This window comes from Cebus imitator, unplaced genomic scaffold, assembly GCF_001604975.1.
Source record: "Cebus imitator isolate Cc_AM_T3 unplaced genomic scaffold, Cebus_imitator-1.0 Scaffold113, whole genome shotgun sequence".
Classification (NCBI taxonomy): Eukaryota; Metazoa; Chordata; class Mammalia; order Primates; family Cebidae; genus Cebus; species Cebus imitator.
Window position 1 is genome coordinate 6543659 of NW_016107428.1, and position 24468 is coordinate 6568126.

The 24468-nt window shown below is 38.4% G+C and overlaps 1 protein-coding gene across 2 annotated transcripts in view; it reads right to left on the reverse strand.

The window, feature by feature from the left end:
• The window catches only part of STK17B (serine/threonine kinase 17b), a 36838-nt gene extending 15871 nt beyond the window's left edge, over positions 1-20967 (reverse strand). The window contains exons 1-4 of one of the 2 annotated variants that reach the window (XM_017538749.2): positions 20871-20967; positions 18919-19077; positions 7770-7935; positions 2542-2754 (exon numbers count right to left, since the gene is read on the reverse strand). In XM_017538749.2, the coding sequence (XP_017394238.1) occupies positions 2542-2754; positions 7770-7891 (335 nt within the window). In that variant the 5' untranslated portion in view covers positions 7892-7935; positions 18919-19077; positions 20871-20967. Of the gene's footprint in view, positions 1-2541; positions 2755-7769; positions 7936-16149; positions 16370-18918; positions 19078-20870 lie in introns of those variants that run through there. The other variant, XM_017538748.2, reaches the window with a different exon arrangement.
• Positions 20968-24468: the final 3501 nt, after the last annotated feature.

The following is a 24468-nucleotide window of genomic DNA, read 5'->3' on the forward strand; positions in this document are numbered from 1 at the left end:
AAAAAAAAAAGAAAAGGCCTAAAAATAACGGTACTTTGTTAAAAATCAGCATGTCCAACACCCATATTTGGTTTCTAAATGCTATTCCCCATTTAAAAGAAGCAGAACTTCTTAGATAGCTGATCACAGGTCTGGGGCAGGGAAGACAACAAGATGACTCCAGAAATCTTAGAGTGCATAAGGCAAGGAAGTCCTCAAACACTAATGAGATTATATCAAAAGGACATAGGAAATAGCTTGAAAGGAAACCATTGATAAACTTGAGAAAATTTGAGCATTAAAAAAAATGTGGCAGAAACTGATTAGAACCCATTAATTAAAATGTAATGGGTTATTTTCCATTAATGTCATGTGTTAGTTTAATTAAAAAAAAAAAAAAACATGAACTCCTTAGAAACATTAAAAAGGGGGAAGGGAAATCATTAGATAAAAAGTTGTTAAGATAATATTCACGTGGTCTCTAAATATCATTACATAGATTCATTAATTAAAAAAGGAAAATGTTCCTTTACGATGAGGAGAGCTAGAAGACTACACCTTAAGCACATTCAAATTTAGCAAAACCAGTAATAAAACAACCTGACTTTATTGCCACCTGATGTGACAACAATAAATATGCATCACCCACACCAAATAAATACTTCAGGATAAAAAGAAATATCATAATACCTACAACTTTCAAACAGTTCAGTATAGGTGGCAAAATGCCAACAATTGGTGAATACAAGTGAGGAGGATAAGGATGTTAAATGTACTATTTTTTCAACTTTTCTGTAGATTTAAAATTTTGTAAAATAAGAGTTGGGGAAGAAAAAGTATGTGAGATGATTTGAGGACAGAATTGATTGGGTGATAGTTATTAAAGATTCCACCATTTTATTTTCACCATATAAAAATTATGCCACACTACTAAAACAACTAAACCTCCCTGATTAAATTTTTATCTTCAACTGAGACTACTAAATGTGACAATGCCACCCCAAAAGTGGTAGGCATAGTAATTAAGCCAAAGTCCTAGCAACAAATTTTAGTGGGTCTTAGTCACTCTGGTAAGAAATTTAACACATTAATCTACTTAAACATTTCCTGAGTCCTTGCTACATTTCAGCCAGAGGTATAGAGATCAGTAAGTTCTGCCAGTTACTGGGTAAGGTACCTGAGTCAATTTTCCGGAGTATGAACAAGGTCCATCCATAAAATGTCTCAAATCTTTCCGAAGTATTTTGTCGTTGCTGTTTGGATGAACCCCCAAAAGAGGATTTCATGAAAGTAGTCAATGTTCTTATGTATATTCATCCTCCAAACCTAGTATTCCACTACTGTTTTTGACAAATGTTAGCTACTTTTTACATACTTCAAACATGCAGATGTTATGCAAGTAGGTAACTTTTGAAAGGTCAGCTGAAGAATCTTCGACAAAAATAATTACAAAATATATGAAAAATGAAATCATACTGGTAGTATCTTGGCCTTTCCTGCAATTCTAATTTATTTTGAAAGTGTTATATAACACACCTTAATATGGTTCTGAGAAATGTACATAGTATTCATTCTTAAAGGAACTACTTGTCAGTTTAACATTTTGCAAAATCATCATTTTCACTCACAAGTTGATTCCAGCCAATCTATTTCGTGGAACAAAAACATTAATTTTAAAGTAACTAAATACAAAAATAAGGTTAATATACCTTTAAATTTAAAAAGGCAATGATGCAAATTAGTTACTAAAAATAATTACTATAGTTAGAAATACATTTTTCACTAAAATAAATATCTCCTCACAGTTTACCAAAAAATGGATTTACCTTATTAAAAACTATTATCACCTTAGGCATACTAAACATAAATCTAGCTGATCTCTTCCGAATGTTGCAAACGTTCAACACATTTTACATACCTGTAATAAATGTGTCAGACAATCATGTGACAAAAGCACTCTGTAAGAGTCACATGTCTAACAGACCAATTACCTTAACAATTCTCTATCCCTACCACCTGGTAAACTGTGGAATATTTAGGTGTTTTCACTTTTTCACAGACTTGTGGCAAGAGATATATTTATTTCTTATTGCTCCAACTCCTAACATAGTGTTTTACACATTACACATACTAAATGTATTTCTTTAACAAACAATGTATTAAGCATAGTTTTATGCAGTTTACCTTTCCTTATTTTCTTGAAAGTATTTTTCAAACAGATGAAGAAAGTATACAAATTACTACAATTCTAACTGCCCATCAGATTGAGTTCCAGAAAAATTCAATCAATTAGCCATTAACAAAATAATAGTATATTCATTTCTCCATATTCCCCAAACGTTGTGTTTGTCATTTGTTTATTTTGTGTTGTTAGTTTTTGTGTATGTGCCTGAGGCTGTACATTTAGCCTTATGAAAATATTCAAATATAAAGTAGGATCCTTTTACATTTTATGAACAGGAATCTTTACAAGTGCTTGTCATACTTTTATCATTCGTATTCTTCACATTTCAGTCATCTTAACATAGCAATTAAAATAGGTACCATTAAGTATATACTTACTATTCCAATATCAAAATGATTTCACTTGTATTTTCATAGACCTCATGAAGATTAATAACACGGGGACAGGACTTTGCCAATTCAAGCACAGCAATCTCGTGTAAAATCTCTGCTCGACAATCCTGTCCTCTTCTTCTCTTTTTTAGAAATTTTGCAGCATATTCTTGGCCAGTAGATTTTGATATACATTGTCTAACCACAGCAAATTTTCCTCTGGGGGAAGATGAAGACAATGAATTTTAACTCTTCCATAGAGAACAACTAGTATATTACAGATACTGCTATATCTCCGACTAAAAGTCAATTATTTGAAATATTTGTGCCATTAGGAATTTATCTTTGTTCTCTAAATTGAATCAAATTTATGTACTTTTACAAAATTTATAGTGCTATCACTTACAAATGTAAATGGCAAACTATAACAACAGGATAAGACAGAATTATATTTATTCTTTACTATTAAAATGATACATTATCTTGGGAAGCCAAGGCAGGTGGATCACTTTCAAACTTCTCTTTGAAAAGAGAAAGACCACTGACCTGTAGAAAACAAAAGTCAAGCTATTTATTCTCTATAAAAAGTAAATCAGCTGGGCACAGTGGCTTACACCTGTAATCCCAGTATTTTGGGAGGCCGAGGCAGGCAGATCACGAGGTCAGGAGTTCAAGACCAGCCTGGCCAACATGGTGAAACTCTGTCTCTATTAAAAATATAAAAATTAGCCGGGCATTGTGGTGCATGCCCGTAATCCCAGCTACACAGAATTTGCAGGAGGCTGAGGCAGAAAAACCGTCTGAACCCAGGAGGCAGAAGTTGCAGTGAGCCAAGATCATGCCACTGCACTCCAGCCTGGGTGACAGAGTGAGATTGTCTCAAATAAAAAATAAAAATTATTTCCTACATTATCATTGCTGGGAAATAATCTCATTTGCATACCAACTCCATGCCATGCTGTTGATATAAAGTATTGTTTAAGTATCACAACAATTCCATATAACAAATGCTATCCTGTTCTTTAGACCTCAAAGAAGATACGTAATTTAGTCAAGGTAAAGATTTAAACTTAGACCTATTTCCAAAAACTGTACCCTTCATAGGGTATCACATTAACACTCTAATTAAAATAGCTTACCTTCAAATATAAGAAATAAAAATGAATGCAAAAATGGGTATTTGACTTTTTACCAATATGTCTCTTAGTAATGCTCAGTAGTCTTTGAAGTCTGTAACAGATAACGAAGGTATATGTGTCCTACAGAAAATATTCAGACATTTCATGATAAACTAAGAAAATCAGTGGTTATCAACAGCTATGTACAAACACATCCACTAAGGTCATGTTTATCATTTTAGAAATAAGTATACTTTTAGCTCTTTCCAATAGCAGTGCTTCGTACCTCTGCAAAATGTAAAGACACTGAAAATTCATTTCTATTGGATTATGTATGTACAGTTACCCAAAATTTATTTTCACAAAGTCCTAAAGCTATTCTGAGTCAAGAATTATTTTGGGAAACTAATAAAAGCTATTCTATTGACTGCCTCCCCCAAAAAATGTACACAAGCCCTTAAATAGGAAGTTTTACATATAATTCCAGAAGGTTTTCAGATCTTGAAGCCCACTCATAAACCTTGTAAGGCTGAGTATAGGGGATCCAAGATTAAGAATCTCGACCTTTAAGTCTGAATTACTCTCTGGTTTCCGATACTAACAAATCAGGTATAAATAAAGGATCTTCAGGAAGCAACATTTGCTCCATAACTCCTCTTGTCCCAATTCCCTTCAATATATTTCTAACACAGTCTATCAGACTCTTAGTATGGAAAACAAAACTTGGTGTTTAGGTGGTACTGGGTGGGGACTGAAAGACTACATTGCTTGACTGTATTTTACTAGCTATCCCCAAAGGCCAAGATGACAAAGATTCTTACTTTTCATTACCAAAATTTCCTCAAAATTGGTGCCAATGAAAAGTAGTTAAAAACCAAGGTATAACTTGACTTTTCCACATTTATCAAAATATATTAATACATAAACTAAATAAGTTTCCATATAAAAACCTGATTCTTTGAAAGTAGTTTTAAGATTTGAGAATGTTTAACTATAAAACATTTTCTCATTGTATGCAAAAGGAATACACACACACACACAGACACACGTTAGTCCCTTTATAGTCAAACCACTGGTGTTTCATAAATTGTATACTGGATTAACTGAGTCAGAATAAGATTAAACAGCTCATAAAAGGTCATACATAGAATTGGAGCACCAAAAATAAAACTCTGAAATGTGAATTTCTAACTTTCTATTCTAATCACTATAAAACAATTCCTCCCTTTAAAATAGTTTTGGTAAAGAAGTGTAACTCACTTGTTTCTATCAGTTCTTACTTAGATATTGAAGCAAAAACTTGTCTAAAACAGGAAGGCAATTTTGGGTTTTATAAAGAAATTCACTTGTAAAATTTAGGAAACAGAAACTAGTTAGCCAAGAAAACTGTGCATCTGAAAAAACAGTTTATAGTAGCACTTGTGACAATTCAGTTCTGTTATAATTTTATTATTTATCTACAAGCCAGAATTCTCCCAGAATTAAAGAACAAAATTAAATAACACTTCTTATCTAATTGTTCCAGGTATTACCAAGAGGCCTTTTTTTTTTTTTAATTTTTGAGACAGGGTCTCAACTCTATCACCCAGGCTGGAGTGCAGTGGCAGGATCTCAGCTCACTGCAGCCTCAACCTCCCAGGCTCAGATGATCATCTTACTTCAGCCTCCCGTGTAGTTGTGACTGCAGGCATGCACCACCGCTGCTGGCTAATCTTTTACATAATTTGCACAGAGAATGCCTCCCTATGTTGCCCAGGCTGGTTCAAACTCTTGGGCTCAACCGATTCTCCTGCCTCAACCTCCCAAAGTGTTGAAATTTTTCAGGCATCAGCCACTGCGCCTGGCCCAAGAGGCTTTCTTGAACGAGTATAGTACTAATTAATCCAGGGCAAAGCTGACCAAATAATGTGGGTAATGATTTATTTATTCGTCAATGTTTATCACTAAGTAAAAGCTCCATGATGGCAGGGACCACGTCTGTCCTAATTATTATAGTAATTATAAAATCTACAACTTGTTAACACATAATAGGAACTGAAATATCTGTTGAACGAATGCCAGAGTTATGCACCCACTATAATACTATATACTGTGCTTTTCTGTATCCTGTACTTAAAGTGTTTGTATTTCTTAAAAGTTTGAGATTCCAATAAAATTATGTGTGTGTTGGTGTGTGTGTGTGTATTAATTTATATACTATGAAGGTAAATATTTTTACCATAATTATCAGATGACTTAGAAAAAAAAAATTTGTTTTCCATTCTAAATGCTAGCTTGGAAGTATAAAAAATGATCTTTGAAATATAATGTTTCAATGTAATTAAAACATTTAAGAAAAGTTAAAGCATTTAAAAATAATCCTTAAGTCATACCCTAAAAAGCCAAGGCTAACTAGATTTCCCAGCAGTGAAAAGGTCTAGTAGTTACCCTTCTGCATTCCCCTTCTGCATTCTAGAATACACAATAAAATGTGAAAGGAGGCGGAAGGGTAAGCCACAAAGGAAGCTGACGTTTATTTCTGAATCTGCCTCGCCCTTCTAACCACAAGAAGTCCTATGAAACCTTTGCCTCAGTTGGGGGAAGGGTAGAAAAAACTTACCCAACATGTTAAAAAACAGGAACAATGCAAGTTTTTTGAGAATACTAAAAAATAAACTGTTAATTTTTACATAATTTCCTTTAGTTTGCTAAAGGAAAATGAATTAAACACTAACACTGAAATTAAAACGTTGATTTAGAAAGACAACATTCAAAATGTGCAAGCCTCAGAAGAAATAAGATTATGATTCCACCAAGAATGGAATTACTTCTCATGATTCAGTCAACTTTTCTTTTCACATTGAGATTTTCAAAGATAAAAATCAATCACACTGTTTTGCACATTTATCAATACAAACATGGACTTAGTAAGCCATTTAACATAAGACAAAACATTTACCTCCAGAACTAAAATCAAACTGAAGATATATAATGACCACCATCGTCCAACCTTTAATTTAAAGCTCAAAAGATGCTGAACACATAACTTAAGTAACTTGGTATATCTTTTATAACTTTATACATATTAAAATACTAGTACAGAACGGCTTCATAATATCAGGTCACTCCTTGCCCATATAGAGTTTATACATTGGTTAAGGGAAAACAATTTGTAAAGGCTTTTACTTATAAAACACCATTCATTGAGACATAGAATCAGAGTATGAAATATGAATTCCTTCGTTTTGTTCAACTTAGGAGAGGGGGAGAATCTCCCTATTTCTTTTTTCTTTTTTTTTTTTTTTTTAAAGTCCAGCACAATATCCTAGAAACTAAAAAAAAAATTTATTTAACAAAAGCTTACATAGCACTGTACTAGGCACTTTACAAATATTAACTAACTTAATCCTCTAACAACCATATAAGATAGACACAATTATCTTCACCCCTACTTTTCAGATGAGGAAACTACAGCACTAAGAGGTACAATAGGCAGGGCACAGGGGCTCACACCTATTATCTCAGCACTTTGGGAGGCCAAAGCCAGAAGACTGCTTGAACCGAGGAGTTGGAGGCCAGCCTGAGCAGCATGGCAAAACCCTGTCTCTACAAAAAACCAGTCTAGTGTGGTGGTGAGTGCCTGAAGTCCCAGCTACTTAGGAGGCTGAGGTGGGAGAAGCCCTTGAGCCCAGGAGACGGGAGTTTGCAGTGAGCCAAGATCACCTCACTGTACTCCAGCTTAGGCAACAGAGTAAGACCCTGCCACAAATAAAAATTTAAAAAAGAGGTACAGTTATTTAGTTGAAGTCACACTTCTAGTAAATGTGGAATCCAGACTTGGACTCGGCAGTCCACTATGCTGAGTTGCCTACTGCCACGCACAGCCTCACATAAGGACAGAGACCTCCTATTGGAGGCTCTGAAGCTAGGTAGGATACATGATTTAAGTTCACTAAACCCTCCACAGATTTGATTTTCTAGTCGGTTAAGACTAGACCCTATGTAATAGCAACAGAGATGATGACTTTCCTTCCTAATCATTGTTAAATAATGATACCAAGTGAGTTTTATAGAATTATAAAAACACAAATCCAAAATTTGAATTTAGACAGCATACACATCATACAGTTTTCTTACCTCCCTAGCTCTTTAGATGTAAGTATATAGAAATTATTAAAGTTTTCCATTTTCACTGGCGTTTGAGGAGTTGTGGTTAGCAGGCCTGAAATACTTCGGCAATCAAATCTCCTCCTCGACATGTTAGGTGATTCCCAGGTATGCTTCTTTAGTCACTTATTTTTACCTATGCAAAAAAAGGAGAAGACAGAGAAAAGATGTTATGTCAAGCAGGATGTGCATTGCATTACATGACTCCAAATATAGGTATAAAATACAACTAAAAAAAAAAGAAGAGTTAAAGAGCACATTCTACCCACAACGAGAAGGAAAAAAAACAAGTACACACATAAACCAGTATCACTATGGCATTTGAAAGAAGTTACTGACTTCATTTCAGAATAAAACTACTGTAAAAATCCTTTCAATTCTTTTTTAAAAAATAGTTATGATAAAATTATAACACAAGCAATCACTAAGTTTCATCATAAAACTCCATTCTTTAAAGTTATAGAGGTTTCAGCTAGGCACGGTGGTGCATGCCTGTAATCCCAACACTATGGGTGGCTGAGGCAGGAGGATTACTTGAGTCTAGAAGTTCGAGACCAGTCCTGGCAACATAGCAAGACCCCATATCTATGAAAAACTTTAAAAATTAACTGGGTGTAGTGGCTTACGCCTGTAGTCCTAGCTGCTTGGGAGGCTGAGGCAGGAGCATTGTGTGAGCTCAGAAGGTTGAGGTTGCAGTGAGCTATGAATGTACTATTGCAGTTCAGCTTGGGCAATAGAGTGAGACCCTATCTCAAGAAATAAAGAAAGAAATAAAGTCATAGGTTTCACATAATAGTTAATTTAATACAAGGTAATGATTATTCATTTTATTTTCACATTGCTAAAAAAATTTGGTGGTAAATGCACATATTGTGAGATATATTACTGATGTTAATGACTACAAGAAATAGAACTTCTTCCATGGATTGGCTATGTTTCAGTACTGAACTCAGAAACTCTCAAATGTCTTAAGAATCCCTCCTTTGACAGCACCTAGCACAAAGCCTGCTATGTAATTGCTCAATAATTTTGTTGGAGAATTGACTAACCTACAAATAAAGCACTATTACAATGTTATGTATCTGAAGCTCATATATATATCTGGAAATCTGTGATATTTGTATGCATTCAGTGTTAACAAAACTATTATGTTAACTATTCATAAAAAATAACAGATAATATATTTCAAGACACTTATGACTTACTGCTATGCCTACTTAATAAAATATCAAGTATTATTCTTTTGGCACCCTCCTGTAGTAACCCGCTAAGCATTTGTTCCTTCTCTGCCACCTTTTTTTCCTATTTCCTACTTGACATGTACTGTTCTTTATCTTCCTAAATTCAAATGTCAACTACATTTCACTTAGCAAAAAAGTGGTGTCATTAGAGTTCAGTGTTTTCAGTTTCTACATTTTCTCTTATTGGTGTTATTCTCAAATTATGAATGTATCACTGAAGTTTAGTCTGGGTAACAGATAAAGACCTTGTCTCAAAAGATTAAATTAAAATTACAGCTTTCACGTAACTAGATAGTACAACTGTTTTCTCTACATCTCTTAGTCTTTGGGGAAACAAAGCTCAACCAGTTTGGGGATACATCTCTAGGAGTCTAAGGGTCATAGTGTAGCATTCTGAGAATAACGTTTAGACTGGAACATACGTGGGTCTGAATTCCATTCAACCATCATACCAGCTATGATACCTTAATTAAATTATTTAACTTTGCTATTGTTATGGGCTGAATTTCATCCTCCCCCAAATTCACAAGTTGAAAAATCCTAACCCCTATACCTCATAATGTGACTGTCTTTGGAGAAAGGGCCTTTAAAAAGGTGACTAAGTTAAAATGAGGTCATTAAAATGGGCCAGTTGGGACACAGACACACACAGAGGGAAGACTATGTGAACACACTGGGAGAAGACGGCCATCTGCAAGCCAAGAAGGCAGGCCTCAGAAGAAACCAACCCCAGACACCCTGATCTAAGATTTCTAGCCTCCAGAATTTATGAGAAAATATGCTTGTTAAGTCACCTAATCTGTTACAATACAGTTATTTAGAAACAAAACATGAAATATTTCAAATGTATGACAAGGAACACTATATACAAACATTTACTTCCCAGTCTTATTACTTGGTCATATTTCATTTAAATTAAAAATAAATAAAACACATTAGACATAGCCCCTTTTTCAACCCCCGGTTTATACTCCCACTAGCACTACATGGGATGGTTTATCACTACTTTGACAATACTGGCCCAACTCAGACTTTTAATTTTGGCAATTCTAGTGTGATGAAGGTGAAATGGAATTTTGTTGTGATTTACTTTGTATTTCCCTGTTTACTAGTGACATAAAGCTTCAATATTGCTGACTCTAAAGTATGGATGATAAAAAAATCAATCTTACAGTGTTGTAAGGATTAAAAATTAAGATACACTGAACTCATGTCCATTGACACACATACAGTGCAAGTCACAAGGGCATATCGTTATTGTTCCACAAAACAAAATTAACATTCTACCCAAAATACTTTTTCTGCAGTTCCCTGCCACTGTTGAATAACTGTACGATTTCCACGTACAAAACTCTCATCCCAACTTAAAGTTAATTCTTAAAAATCCTTTTGTTTTCTGTTTTAACTATTTGTGTATTTTCTTAGTTCTGATAGTGCTCAGTTTCACTGATTTTTTCATTGTTCTGAAAGATGAATATGGGTACCAATTTCCTTATAAGTTCATCTACTTATTGCTAATATACCTACATCACAAGCTGCTGTAGGCATCCATTAAGCATTTAAGTTCATTTACCTTTTATTTACTGCATTTAAACCAATTGTCAGAGCCAAGATACTTTTCCATTTCCTCTCCTTTGACCAATTTTGCATATAGTAGAGCATAAATGTCACTTTTGTCCACCAAGCCCTCCACAAACATCTGGCTGCCCTTCATATAAGGTACATGGGGGTTATCAGCCAGCTCTCTGTCACTCCTTCTTGTATCTTCCTAAATTTCCCACCAAATTCTCTTTAACTCCAATGATTCCCAGAACTTTTCTTGTCTTCTACCACACTTCATCTACCTGTAACTGATTCTAAATTACCAATATGTCTCACTCCACTTGAAATCCATTTCATAACATTTTATCAGATTATACAAGTTTAAAAAAAAAATCTTAAGGGACGTGATAAGTAAATTGGTATGCATGTGTATACGCAATTATAGGCACAGTTAGATGCTATGAAAAGTGTGATAAAAGACACAATTAAGCTTTCAATTACACAGTACTATTAAAAATAATGGCATCTCATTTATTTTTAAAGATTTTTTCATTAATTCTCATAACAAAATAAGAATTTAGAAGTAGATCAGTGAAGGAAGAACAGAAGGAAATGTTAGGCTTAACTTACTTGAATGGAGAAAGCAAGTGTGATGTGATCAAAAGCAAGACAATCTCTATAAACCTCTAGCTCTATTTTAAAAAATATTTATCATATTTATTTCAAAATTATCAAATAAAATTTTTAAAAAATAGAATATACAATAATAAAGACATTTAGAGAATCAAATGGTCTGTTTTGATTCCTTCATTAGCTCCCCAGTATCCACAAGCTTTCAAGTCCTTACAGCATGACACATAAAGGCCTCTGAGCCAAGTATACACCAGCTACACTTCCTGCCACACTCATATTTCATATTTTGCCACCACATCTTTATTATACTTCTCTGCCTGAAAAAGCCTTTCTACTTTCCTTAAATGGCTAACTCTTCTTATACATCCTTCATAAGTCAATACAGAATGGCCTCTCCCCAGGAAGCTTTGCCTAAAAACCATAGGTTGATTTAAATGCTTCTCCTTTATGCTTCAAATAAGAGGACCTTTGGCATACTTCTTTACCTCAAAACGTAACATGTTAGATTGCAATTCTGTTTAGTGTTTAAAGGGCAGCATCCTTTTACTTTTGTGCCTAAGCAACCACCATGGTATCTGTCACCTGGTAGGAATTTTTTAAATGTTGATGAACTGAATTGTAAGAATTATGAGATATAGTGAAAAGAATTTGTGGGTACATCTCACATCTTCAAGGGGTTAGGAGAACTTGAGATCCATCTTGCATTTACAGTACTGGAGCTCTGATTGCAGCTAGTTTCTGCTTAATTCAATATTTGGCCAAATAAAGTAGCTATTTCAAGTTGCACTTAGAAAATGTCAGTTCTAAACAGGGTAGCCACAAAGTCTGGAAACACAGATAAAATTATTTTGTCATATACTATAATGTAATGCCAAAAGATCGTTTATTTTTTTTACCCGTTTTCAGACAAGGTGGCAACTCATTTTTAATACAAGCTACTAACACAAATACCTACTGCAGTTAAGAATATCACTATTTTAGGAGCCATCAAAATTCGGAAAATTCAGGTAAGTATTCTATGAAGATTTATCACTGATAAGTCTTGATCTTCATGAAGTTAACTGGAAAGGCAATGGGAAGCAAAGTAAGCCACAAGATTGTAAGGGAAGAAACTCCTTTCTACAGAGGCATTTACTGCCACCAAGCTTTCCCTGGGAAACCGAAAAATTAGAGATTTAGCATCCATCAAAAGTAAAGGTGTGGCAGAAGTAATCATTTTTAATTGGTCACTGATTAGAAACATTGGTATCAAGATGGAAATGATGATGATTTTCAATTTCAAGGAAGAGATTATATTCCTTATATGTATTCTGCTAACAGGTTTTGTTTTCAAAAAAGTATCGAACAGAAAATATAATTCATAAATTTAATTATCTAAAAATCACAATAGGAAGTCAGCTAAACAACTCTAATCCAACCCTTCTAGTATATACTATCCCAGGGCTCAAGTGTCAGGCAATGACTCTAGGCTTATTCTGTGCCAAGACCCTAAGGCCTAATGCTGTCTCTTCCCATCTCCAGAGAAAGAATTAAACCCTGTAATTGTGAATCAGGATAAGATGTTGAAAAACGGAAATAAAGTAGGGGGCAGTGGGAGGCTGGCAAAAAATGCATGGTGCTTGTCATTCACAAGATGGAAAATTGGGTTTCTGTTGTAAAATAAATTATTGTTTACTTAATGGCACCGAGGTACTATTTATTCAATTACTATTACAATGCAAAATGGAATCTGATCCTTTAAGGATTAAAGAGGAAATTATCATCTCACTGTTAAAAATTTTCAATGCTTAAGAGTATAAATACGCCCTCTTTTGGAGTAATTGCAAATGGTCAGGGATGAACCAAAATATAATGCATATAAATATTAAAAGAAACTGACTAATTTACATGTTTTAAATGGCCCTGAAGTTTTGAGGTTAAATGTTCTGGAAAAAAGATAAAAGAAAAAACTTTTTTTTTTTGAGACTAAGTATTGCTTTGTTGCCAGACTGAAGTGCAGTGGCGTGATCTCGGCTCACTGCAACCTCCACCTCCAAGATTCAAGTGGCTCTCCTGCCTCAGCTTCCGAGTAGCTGAGACTACAGGCGCACATCACCACACCTGGCTAATTTTTGTATTTTTAGAAGAGATGGGGTTTCACCATGTTGGCCAGGATGGTCTCCATCTCCTGACCTCGTGATCCACCTGCCTCAGCCTCCCGAAGTGCTGGGATTAGAGGCGTGAGCCACTGCGCCAGGCCAAGAGAAAACTTTCAATAAAGTATGCCTTGAAAACTGCAACATTACAACATATTTAGATAAAATACCTGCTTGTAACTTAATTTGTAGGAACATTTCTTAATTGAAATATTCAAAGAAATAGCCTTTTATAACAGTCCATCATAGAATACAAACCACAGTACTTAAACATAAAATCATTGAATTTTGTCAATATTATGAAAAACTAAAGCTGACATTTGAAGTTTTCCTAAATGGAAAGGTAGTAAATGATTGCTAACGTTCCTGACAAAACAAATACCCATACAGTGCAAAAGAATTCTTTATAAAAAGAAGGATCAATCAGTATCTTTTAAAAGTAGTAAGTCTAGGAATACTATTCTTAACTGCCAATCTTACATACAGAAAATGAGAATTACAATATACTACGCATGCAATTTTAAGACAATTTCTGGATTAAGTGAAAGTGTTCATTGATTTCTTTGATTTTTTAATTTTGTCTCTAATATTAAAACAAATATTCTGAAAAGGAAATTCTACTTTATAATTACCAAAGAGCTTTAACACGTTAAAATGTTCACCTAACGACAGTAAAACAGTGCAAGCTTAAAAATAATCTTTTTAGAAACATCTGCCATAAAAATGCCTGTTATCTTCTCCAAATTTGTTACTCATATGCTAACACAGTGATTGGTCAAGACTCCACCTTCCTAAAAAACAGATTCTATCTTAACCAAATTGTTATTCACTAATCAATGATCCCCAGAGAAACTGTAACCATTCTATACACACATAAAAAATGAGTTTTCAATTACAGAAATTCTTCTTTTAAAAAGTCTTGCATGTAAGCAAATATATTTAACCCAATTTTGGATCCCTACTTTAAAAAATGATCCAAAATGTCTAATATGTATCTCAAAAATAAAACACCTATTTATACTACCAATTCTTAAGATATTAGAAAAAAATTGAGCATCTGCTTAAAGGAGGATCCCAGAGACAAGACAAACTAAAACTTTTGCACTCCTTCTATGAACCAGTTTAAAAGAAAATACACAATCTTACAATTATATGGTCTGATATTTATAAAATAAGCACTTCAGGCCGGGCACAGTGGCTCACGCCTATAATTCCAGCACTTGGGGAGGCAGAGGCAGGTTGATCACCCGAGGTCGGGAGTTCGATAACAGCCTAGCCAACATGATGAAACCCCGTATCCACTAAAAATACAAAAATTAGAGGGTTGGGGGACAGTGCACGCCTGTACCGGCTACTCCAGAGGCTGAGGCAGGAGAATCACTTGAACCTGTGAGGCGGAGGCTGCAGTGAGCAGAGATCGCGCCACTGTCCTCCAGCCTTGGTGACAGTGTGAGACTCTGTCTCAACCAAAAAAAAATAAAAAAAATAAAAATAAATAAATAAAATGTAGTTAAAATAAGCACTTCAGAAGTTGTTTAAAACTTCTTCTAAACAGTTCAGCATAAAACTAAAAAACAGTGTTATCAATGAGAAAGTAGGTTTATTATATTTTCCTTTAATAAAATTGTGCTCCTAGGTTCAAAATGCCAGGTTACATATGCTGCCACTCATTTTTACAGGGCTATGCCGTCTCCGTGCAAACATTCTCATAGACTTGAAAACGTCAAGTAGCCACACCACGTCAAACGTCCCTGGCAAGGTTCAGCTTATCATTATTAGCACCAGGGATGTAAACATTACGTCGACAAAAAAACCAGTGAATGTGATACACAGTCCTCATGTGTTTAAATATTAGTGAAATCTGATCAGTATGATTGGTTTTAAAACTGTATTTTTTTTTCTTAATTCCAATTTGCAAATTGATGTCAGAGAGCTTCTAGTCCAGACAGAAACTAATGCCAGCTACCAGCTGCCATAAAGCCTCTTTCAACTTTGTCTTTACTTCTCCCTCGGACGGAATTCAAATGAAGCGCTTTTCCCTACAATAAAACAAAGAGCCTGGGTAAATGTCAAAAATCGCTGGCATCCTGTAGTCGTATAGTTTGGGGATGAGTCGTGCACACTAAGTGGGTTACAAAACAACAAAGTAAAAATCAGATCGCTGAAAATCACGGAAACAGCTGTAGCCTGTCTTGCCCTCTCGCTGGTTTTAAACCACTGTTCCCAAGCGGTAACTAAAAACGTCCCACAAGATGAGCACGAACTTTCTCTAGAGGAAAGGCAGCTAGGAGCAGGACGCTTCCAAGAGTCCCTATGGGAACAAGCCCCGTGCCCACGCCGCAGCTGGGACTCGGGAGAGGCTCGGGGGACCGCGTGGCCGCGCTGTGGAAGGGACCAGCGCCGGCCCGCCGCGAAGAGGGCCCTGCCTGGCGCGACCCGGGGATAGCCGGGGCCGGCCGGGTGGAGGGCGCACGCGGACACACAAACACGTACAGACACAGACACGCGCCCCGGGCCGAGGAGGGTGGTGGGAGGACCGCCGGCCGCCCCCCGCGCCGAATCCTAGGGAACCGGGACTCCAGCAGCAAAGCGGAAAGGAGCCCGCAGCAATCCGCCACCTGACGGGCGGCGGCGAACTAGCCCCTCTCAACCAAGCCGCGGATCCGATGGGACCCCGGACCCGACCGCACCGCCTAAACCCTTCTCGGGTCCTCCTTCCTCATGTTCGAGGTCTCTGCACCGAGGGGGCTGGTTCCGTCGCAGCCCCGAGCCCACCCGTCAATCCCGCAGGACACTGACCGCTCCGGCCGCTTCAGGTTTTCCCGCGGCTGCCCCCTCCGAGGGGGGCTGCTGTCCCGCCCCACGCCGGGGGCCGCCACAGGACGAGTTCTCTAGCTCCAGCCGGGAGAGGCGCCAGGGAGCTCCGAGCGTGGCAGGACCCACTTTTACTTTTCCAGACAAGGGCCGACAGTTGTGACCGGTCTCTCGGTGAGGTGACTCCCGGCGACGGCAGCGGAGACGGCGACCGAGGCTTACAGTTGAGGTTTGAAAACTGCAGCAGCGTCTGGGGCAGCGGCGTTCGCCATATCCCTCCCCCTAGGTCGGGAGAGCCAATCGGAGAGCTCGTGGAGGGTGGGTTTGTCACGTGACGGGCGGGGCGGGGCGGGGCGCCGGCCCGGGGCGCGTGTGCGGGGCGGGGCCCGACGGTGAGAGGGTGCGGCGCCGGGCGGGCCGGAGGCGGGGCGGGGCGGCGCGGCGGCGCAGGTGGGGCGCTTGGCGGCGGCGGCCGCGAGGGAGGGGCGGAGGGGCGGAGGGGGTGGCGCTGCCCAGGCGGCGCGCGGGCCTCGAACTTCTGTTGGGTGTACTGCTTCCCACCTTCAGAGAGGTCAGTTCTAGAGGTGTGAGTATCTGGAGACCTGTGAGGGAGAAGCCCCAATATTCGTCCCAGCTGCCTGCTCACCGAACTTCAGTGACTACCAAAGACCTCTTTTCTGACCTTTCCCTGGCATCTTTCTTAGGACTTGAACCTACCCTCTAAGTGGAGAACCCAGTTTGCCTCAACTTGGCAGAGGTTCCTCGGAGCGTCGACATCCGATGGGGATTTACGGAATCTAGACGCCATTGCTAAAGTTCTGTGCAAGACACAATTGTTTTACATAGATATATAATCCTAGTTTATATATATAGGGTGTACATATACACATACATATATGGGATTAGTTATGTAATCTAGGATTGCTTTCAGAGGACATTTACGATAATTGCAGAAAACTCTTGGGAAAAGATACTGGAAGCGGCGTCCTCTTGCTTTCAAAAGACTTTTAATACTCAGTTAACATATAAAGTTGAGATTTTCATGTTCTATCCCACTAAGCCAAGCAAATGCCTGCTAAGCTAGCTGTTTCCTTTTCCCACAGCAATTTCCCCAAGATAAAGGCGTAGAATATATCACAGTCCTTTTATGAAGTCTGTTTGTTTTTACTTACGTTGACTCCCCCTCCCAGTTTAATAATGTCTTGCCCCTAAAGCTTGTCAAGTGGAGAACATTGCTTCCATCTAGCCAATTTCTTATTGCTAACAATTGCGCTGACTAAAGAAGTCTAAAGTTAGGATGAAAATAAACAAAATCCCACACACTGGAATTAACTTTTCTGAGGTCTAAGAATCTGTAAGCAATGAGACTGCTGCCATCTTTTCTTTCATGAACATAGGTGTTGGATTCCAGAGGACTCAGCACCAGTACCAAAACTAGTAACCTCTTGGGGGGGGGGGGTCAAAGGATTACATCACTATGGTAGGTTTTGGGGTTGTGTGTTTAACTTTGGACCTCCTTAATTTCAGCATTTGATCAATTGCCAGCCTTCAGCAATCTTCTTGCACTCACCCATTCTCCCCTCTGTCACCAATCCAGTCCCACATCACTTCACACCTAGACACAGACTTTTCTCTGTCACTTGAAGCCAATCTTCTTGGTCACAATACCTCTGCTGTAACCAGCCACCCTCCTAGAGGTATTGTCATCTGATGCATTTTCCTGCTTCTGCCTTAGCTCCAGGTTTTCACCATCCTCCTCAACCACACCTGTTCATCAGTTTCCGACTTTAAGAAGGTTACCCTCTTCAGGAATCAGAACTATGCTGATTCCTACTTTTTATTCCCAGCCTGATCACCTCTGCCTTGTGTTCTTTGGTGCAGGGTTGATAGTTTATGTTTCTTTTATGACCCTATGTAGATTGTTAACCCTTGTGCCTGATGTCAGATTCGTTAACTAGGATTTATCACACTGTCCAAAGGACATTCAACTGTACTTAACTGGGTCTCAGGCACTGTGGTTCAGGTAACAAGGAATTCCTGGTGCTGAGGAGGAGACAGTACATCTGTGGCTTTGCAGGAAAATTCAGAAGTCAACACATTCCTCCATCCACCTGATTTACCTAAACTCATTCATAACCATGTCAGAGATGTATGTTCTTGCTCCCATTCCCTTGAGTAGGAAATCTCCAGGTGACCTGATGGTCATTCTGTGGTCATTGCCTTTGACCACACAGTTCATTAAGTTGACCATCCTTGAATGACACATTCCAACCAGGGATGGTGGTTGCTAGGGGCTCAATTTTTTCTGTTTCCAGTTCATACATTGAAATTCTAACCCTCAGGAATTCAGAGTATGATCACATCTGGAGATAGGGCCTTTAAACAGGTAATCAAGGTAAAATGAGGTAATATTAGTGGCCCCTGATCCAATATGACCAGTGTCCTGATAAGAAGAAACTAGGACACATACAATACTGACTAAGGGAAACCATGTGAGGACATAACAAGAAGGTGGCCATCTGCAAAGAAAGCAGAGGCCTCCAAAGAAACAAGACCTGCTGATATCTGGATCAAGGAACCCTAGCCTCCAGAACTGTGAGAAAATAAATTTCTGTTGTTTAAGCTGTCCACTCTGTGGTATTGGTTATGGCAGCCCGAGCAAAGAAATACAGTGGTCCTGCCGGATCACTCCAGGTTAGTAATCACACACTGACTGGGAGTGACGATCCTTCCCAGTCACTGCAAGTAGCTTACCGCATGTGGCCAGGGATGTGGATCCTCTCTGATAATGCCACGGCACTCACCATGTTCTGTCCAGGGAAGGGACCTTCTCCAATCACACCCAGTCAGTCACCACATACTGACCACATGATGATCAGGGAAAGTGATTCTCACCAGTTCCGTGTTTACTCCCTATAGATGCAGAAAAGGAGGGTTTTGCACTGAAAAGAAGGCCTCAAACTCAAAACTCTTGCCACTGACACACCCTCCTTCTGAAGAATTCACGCGGAAAGAGCAAAACAAGCTCTACTACCTGTCTAGAACTGAATACACCAGAAACCTGTGGCCAGGCTAAAGGTAGCCAGACATAGGCAAGGCCAACAGCCTCTGAAGGGGCATGGCTCAAACCTCTCCACCCAACAGGGGTGCTTACTGAGTGGAGACAGACACCTCCAAACAGATGCCCTCTCTGGAGGCATGAATACCAGGTATACTCAGATGGAGATGTCACAGTGCATTTACCCATGGTGTCTACAGCACATTGCAATTTTGGAAGCATTGAGAACCAGAGAGACTCTAAGAGACCTCACATTCCCTGGCTCTCTTGAAACACTATTAGCAAAGGTAATTGGGGCAAGTTTTGTCTGATGAGAGTACAAGTGTCTTCCTTAAAGCGTGACAGTTTTCCTCTCCCAAACATCTATGATCAACTAGAGCCAGTGTGCCAATCCAACCACTCACTGCAGTTTACAGAGTATAACCTGTCCTGTAAAAGCTGTCCAAAAGAAATGCCACACACATTGGTGAATATTCTAGTAGTTACATTTTTAAAAGTAAACACAGATAAAATTTAACAATTTATTTTATTTAACCCAATATTTCTAAAACGTTGTTTCAACATGTAATCAACATAAAAATTATTGAAACATTTTACTTCCTTTTTTAATATTGTCTTAAATCTGGTGTGTATTTTATACTTATAGCATGTCCCAATTCAGATGCCAAATTTTCATTGGAAACACTTGATCTGTATTTAGATTTTACAAAATTTACTGTTGCAAAAAGCGGATTCACATTCCTAAGTTGTTTTGAACATACTAAAGTTTTTCACGCCAGGTGCAGTGGCTCATCCCTGTTACCCCAGCACTTTGAGAGGCTGACGCAGGCAGATCACCTGAGGTCAGGAATTCGAGACCAGCCTGGCCAACATGGTGAAACCCCCATCTCTATTAAAAATACAAAAATTATCCAGGCATGGTGGCAGGTGCCTGTCATCCTAGCAACTTGGTAGCCTGAGGCTGAGAATCACTTGAACCAAGGAGGTGGAGGTTGCAGTCAGCCGAGATCACACCACTGCACTCCAGCCTGGATGACAGAGCAAGACTGTCTCAAAAATAAATAAAAAATTTCAATACTAAATATAGTACCGGTTTCTTAATTTAAATTTAATGACAATGAAATAAATTTGAAAATTTAGTCATGTTAGCCATATCTCAAGTGTTCCATGGCCACGTGTGGTACTGAGTTAGGCACTGTAGGTCTCAAGGGCTAGAAACATGCCTTCTAATTGTGTCCAAATTCCCAGTGCTAGAGACAATCAGAGCAGTCTGGAAGTAGAAAAATTCTTGCAGTTCAGTAACGCAACTCCCTTGTTTTGGAAGGGAAGTAATCTACATTGAGAGAAGTTAGGGGACTTGCAAAAGTTCACACACCTAAACTAGGTGGTGCATATCTGAACAATAATTTAGGTCTCCTGACTCTTAATCTTAAGATGTTATTTTCACCACTTCACATCAGACATACTTCAGGATAAAATAATTTTTAAATCTATCTGAATCATCACTCTGATGATATGGGCAACAGAAAGCAAACCTGTATCCCAACTGCATTTTCATAGCCTGATAAAAGCACACCCTACAAGATTTAAGGCACCTCTTTCCACTCCGCCTTGGGGTCTGTGTGGTTTCATCTGTCAGCTCTCTTACCTCAACGCATCACTGCTTCCTCTCCTTGGAGCCACCTGGCTGAACATTGCTGCCACCCGCCCCCAGAGCATCCGGCCACATTTTTCTGTCTGCAGTTGTCCTCTCCCAGCTGTCTACCACACTTTGTTTAAGGTTGTGCTTCAGAGAATCCTTTATATTTGCAAACCAAAATATTCAGCAGAAACTGCAGCAAAGCTGAAGAAGAGCTGCTATGCTCCAGCCACAAACACATCAGGCTCTAAAGTTCTACCTCATGAGAAGCTGTGAGAGAGAAAGAGAAGACATATGTATGATTAAGTATGTGACATCAGACAGCTCTGCCTTCAAATCCAAGTTCTGCCCACTCCTTGTTGTGTGACTTTGGGCAATTCTCAGCTTTCTCATCTGTAAAATGGGGATAATAATAATAGCTACCTCCATGAGACTGAAACGGGATAATGCATGCTAAGAACAGTGCCTAACAAGAGTAAACCCTTGGTTCCGTTCCTACAAGCTGTTATTATTTAGCAGTGGTTTGCCAGCTCCCCAAGGAGAAGGACTGTATTTGTTTGTACACTACTGCACCCTGTGACTAGCAAGATGCTCAAGACATTGTGGGTCCTATGTAAATATTTGTCAAATGGCTTCATAAGATACTGTTGATTCCCTCAAATCTTATGGTTAATGCTAGGAGGGGTCATTGGGGAAAAAAGTCATTGTAAAGGAAAGGAGAGAGGGAGGTGACTGCTTTTCCTTTCAGAATCTATCTGGTGGAGACACCCAGGTTCAGAATGAAGCTCTAAGGTCAACAAATGTAGAGTCCAGCAGGCCATGTGAGATGAAGAAATTAGTCACTAGTGTTAAAGTAGATACCAAGTGGCACAAATAAATAAATATAGGTATAAATATAGGGTGCCATCTGTTTGATTTGAGTAGGTAACGCCTACTAGCTCTCTTTAATAAATCTCTTCCTTTTTCAATTTGCTATGAAACTTCCTCTACCAACTGCATATACTGTGAATGACAACCTGCTATCACATTCTCCGGGGAACATGGCAGGAAAGGAAGAGAAAAGCTTCAGAAGCCCTTCACTGAGGCAGTCTTCTTACAGCAGGCAGTAGCAGGTATAGATAAGGCAGAGCCAATTTTTAATCCCCAGCAACTCCCTTGTTAGGAGTGATCTTTATGTCAACTGGTGTAAGGTGACACCATGAGCATCAAGAAGGCCAATGTACTCTGAAAGTTGAGCCATTTTGTGGCATAAAGGCGTTAGTAATGTGGAAAGTGATACTATTCCTGATTATCACAGTATTCCTGACATTGAGAATATTCAAAGATTCTTGAGTCTTTTTAGTAGTTGGCCTTACCTTTAGATTTATAGAGCAGCATTTCATAGCTTCACTTTTACAGAAAAAGCATTAAGTTCAGACCTGTTCAGAAACTCTTAAAACATCACAGATTATGAGAGAATGTTCTGTAATTTACTAGTTGTGAGATCTGTGCCTCTATTTTTCATCTGTAAAATGGAGATAATGTACTTTCCCCATAGTGTACATGGCAACAACAGTTCACAAATAATGAGCCTGGCACTGTTCTAAATGTGTTGCTTATGTTAATTCATCTAATCCTCACATCCTCCTATGAGTTACAGTGCTATATTTTCCTCCTTTAAAGATAAGAAAATGAAGGGACATGGAAGTTACATACTTGCTCTCAGTCATCCAAGCAGTAATGAGTAGAGTCAGGATTCAAGTCCATCCACTACTACACAGACTTTTAAAAAAAAAAATTTTCTGAGATGGAGTCTCATTCTGTCACCCAGGCTGGAGTGCAGTGGTGCAATCTCAGCTCACTGCAACCTCTGCCACCCAGGCTCAAGTGATTCTCCTGCCTCAGCCTCCTGAGTAGCTGGGATTACAGGTGTGTGGCCCACACCCAGCTAATTTTTTTATTTTTTTTCTTTGTAGTAGAGATGGGGTTTTACTATTTGCTCAGGCTGGTCTCGAACTCCTGAGCTCAGGTAATCTAACTTCCCCTGGACTCCCAAAGTGTCAGGATTACAGGCATGAGCAACCACACCCAGCCTACACAGACTTTTACTGTGTGGCTACTTACTAACTAGCTATGAAGGAAAGAGCACACATTCTTGGGTGTTTCATTCATCTAGTTCCTGGAGTCCTTGTTCTTTTCAGCCTTTTGTTTCCTCTCATATCTACCATTCCAAAATTGCTTTATTGTTAAAATAACTTTGCAAGTATATAAAAAATGCAAAGGGAGAGGGCTAAAATGATCGCCATGGCAATGGATCAGAGTTGGAGACATCTGGTCAAAACTCCTATTTAGCTTAATATAGATACAGATGTTTATATATAGAAATATTTGAAGGTTATGTATATATACATGGGTTTGTATACACATGTATAGCTCCTTGCTCTATCAGCTAACGGTGCCTAAAAGTAATGACACCTCAGAAACAACAGCATACTTAGCACTCAGGTCTTAGTTTCTACTACCATTCTCTAAGGAAAGAAATCAAAGCTCCTTGGAGAATTGGCTGCTTCTATGACTGAGGATGGAAATATACAGATGGCCTGAAGTATCTTGTAGTCCAGAATGAAGGAAGTGCAAGCAAACACCACCGCGCAATAATGGGGGCATTCAAAGGGAAGGGACCCAGGAGCCAAGTAAAAGAGCTTGCAATGGCCAAAGCTAGGGCAATTTGAGCAACACAAGAAATAAAGCAGTAGTAGACTATAATCCAAAGTATAAAATAAATATCTATGAACTCATATTGATATAAATAAATAGTTGAAAGAACAGACAAATCTTCCATACAGAAGATATATGAATAATTTATGCAGATACTCCACCCTCAAGTCGTTGGAGTATAACTCCCCACTCCTTAAGTGTGGGCTGCACATAATGACTTTCTTCCAAAGACTAAAACATAGGAAGAGATGGGGAGAGAACAACTTTAGGGTGGAGAAGGCTGACGAAACCTACCTCAAGCCAGATGATCAAGGCTAATGTCAATAGTCATAAGTCATGTTGCTATGTACCCTTAATATAACGTGATAAGTATGATGTTTACCTGTGCAGTCTTCCTCCCAAGAACCCATAACCCCAGTGCAACCAGGAGAAAATCATTAAGCAAATCCAAGTTGAGGAACAATCTATAAAGTGCCTGACATATACTCCTCAAAATTGTCAAGGCCATCAAAACCAAGGGAAGTCTGAGAAATAATTACACCCAAGAGGAGCCTGAGGAGATGTGATGACTAAGTGTAGTGTGGTATCCTGGGTGAGATCCTGGAGAAGAAAAATGATGTTAGGCGAAAACTAAGGAAATTCTTATTTAATAACATGTTAATATTGGTTTATCAGTTGTGACAAATGCACCCTTGCTCATGTAAGATACTATAGCAAAAAGGGAAGTTGGTTGGGTATGAATCTAAAACTGTTCTAAAATAAAAGGCTTTGTTTAGAAAAATGAATGAGTCTGTCATTGCTTTAAATATTCAAATTTAAAGAAAGTAGAACTAATAAAATAATCAAAATATAGCCCTGCTATTATTTTTGCAGTCTATTCAAAACACCATCGTATTAGTAATTTGATGCA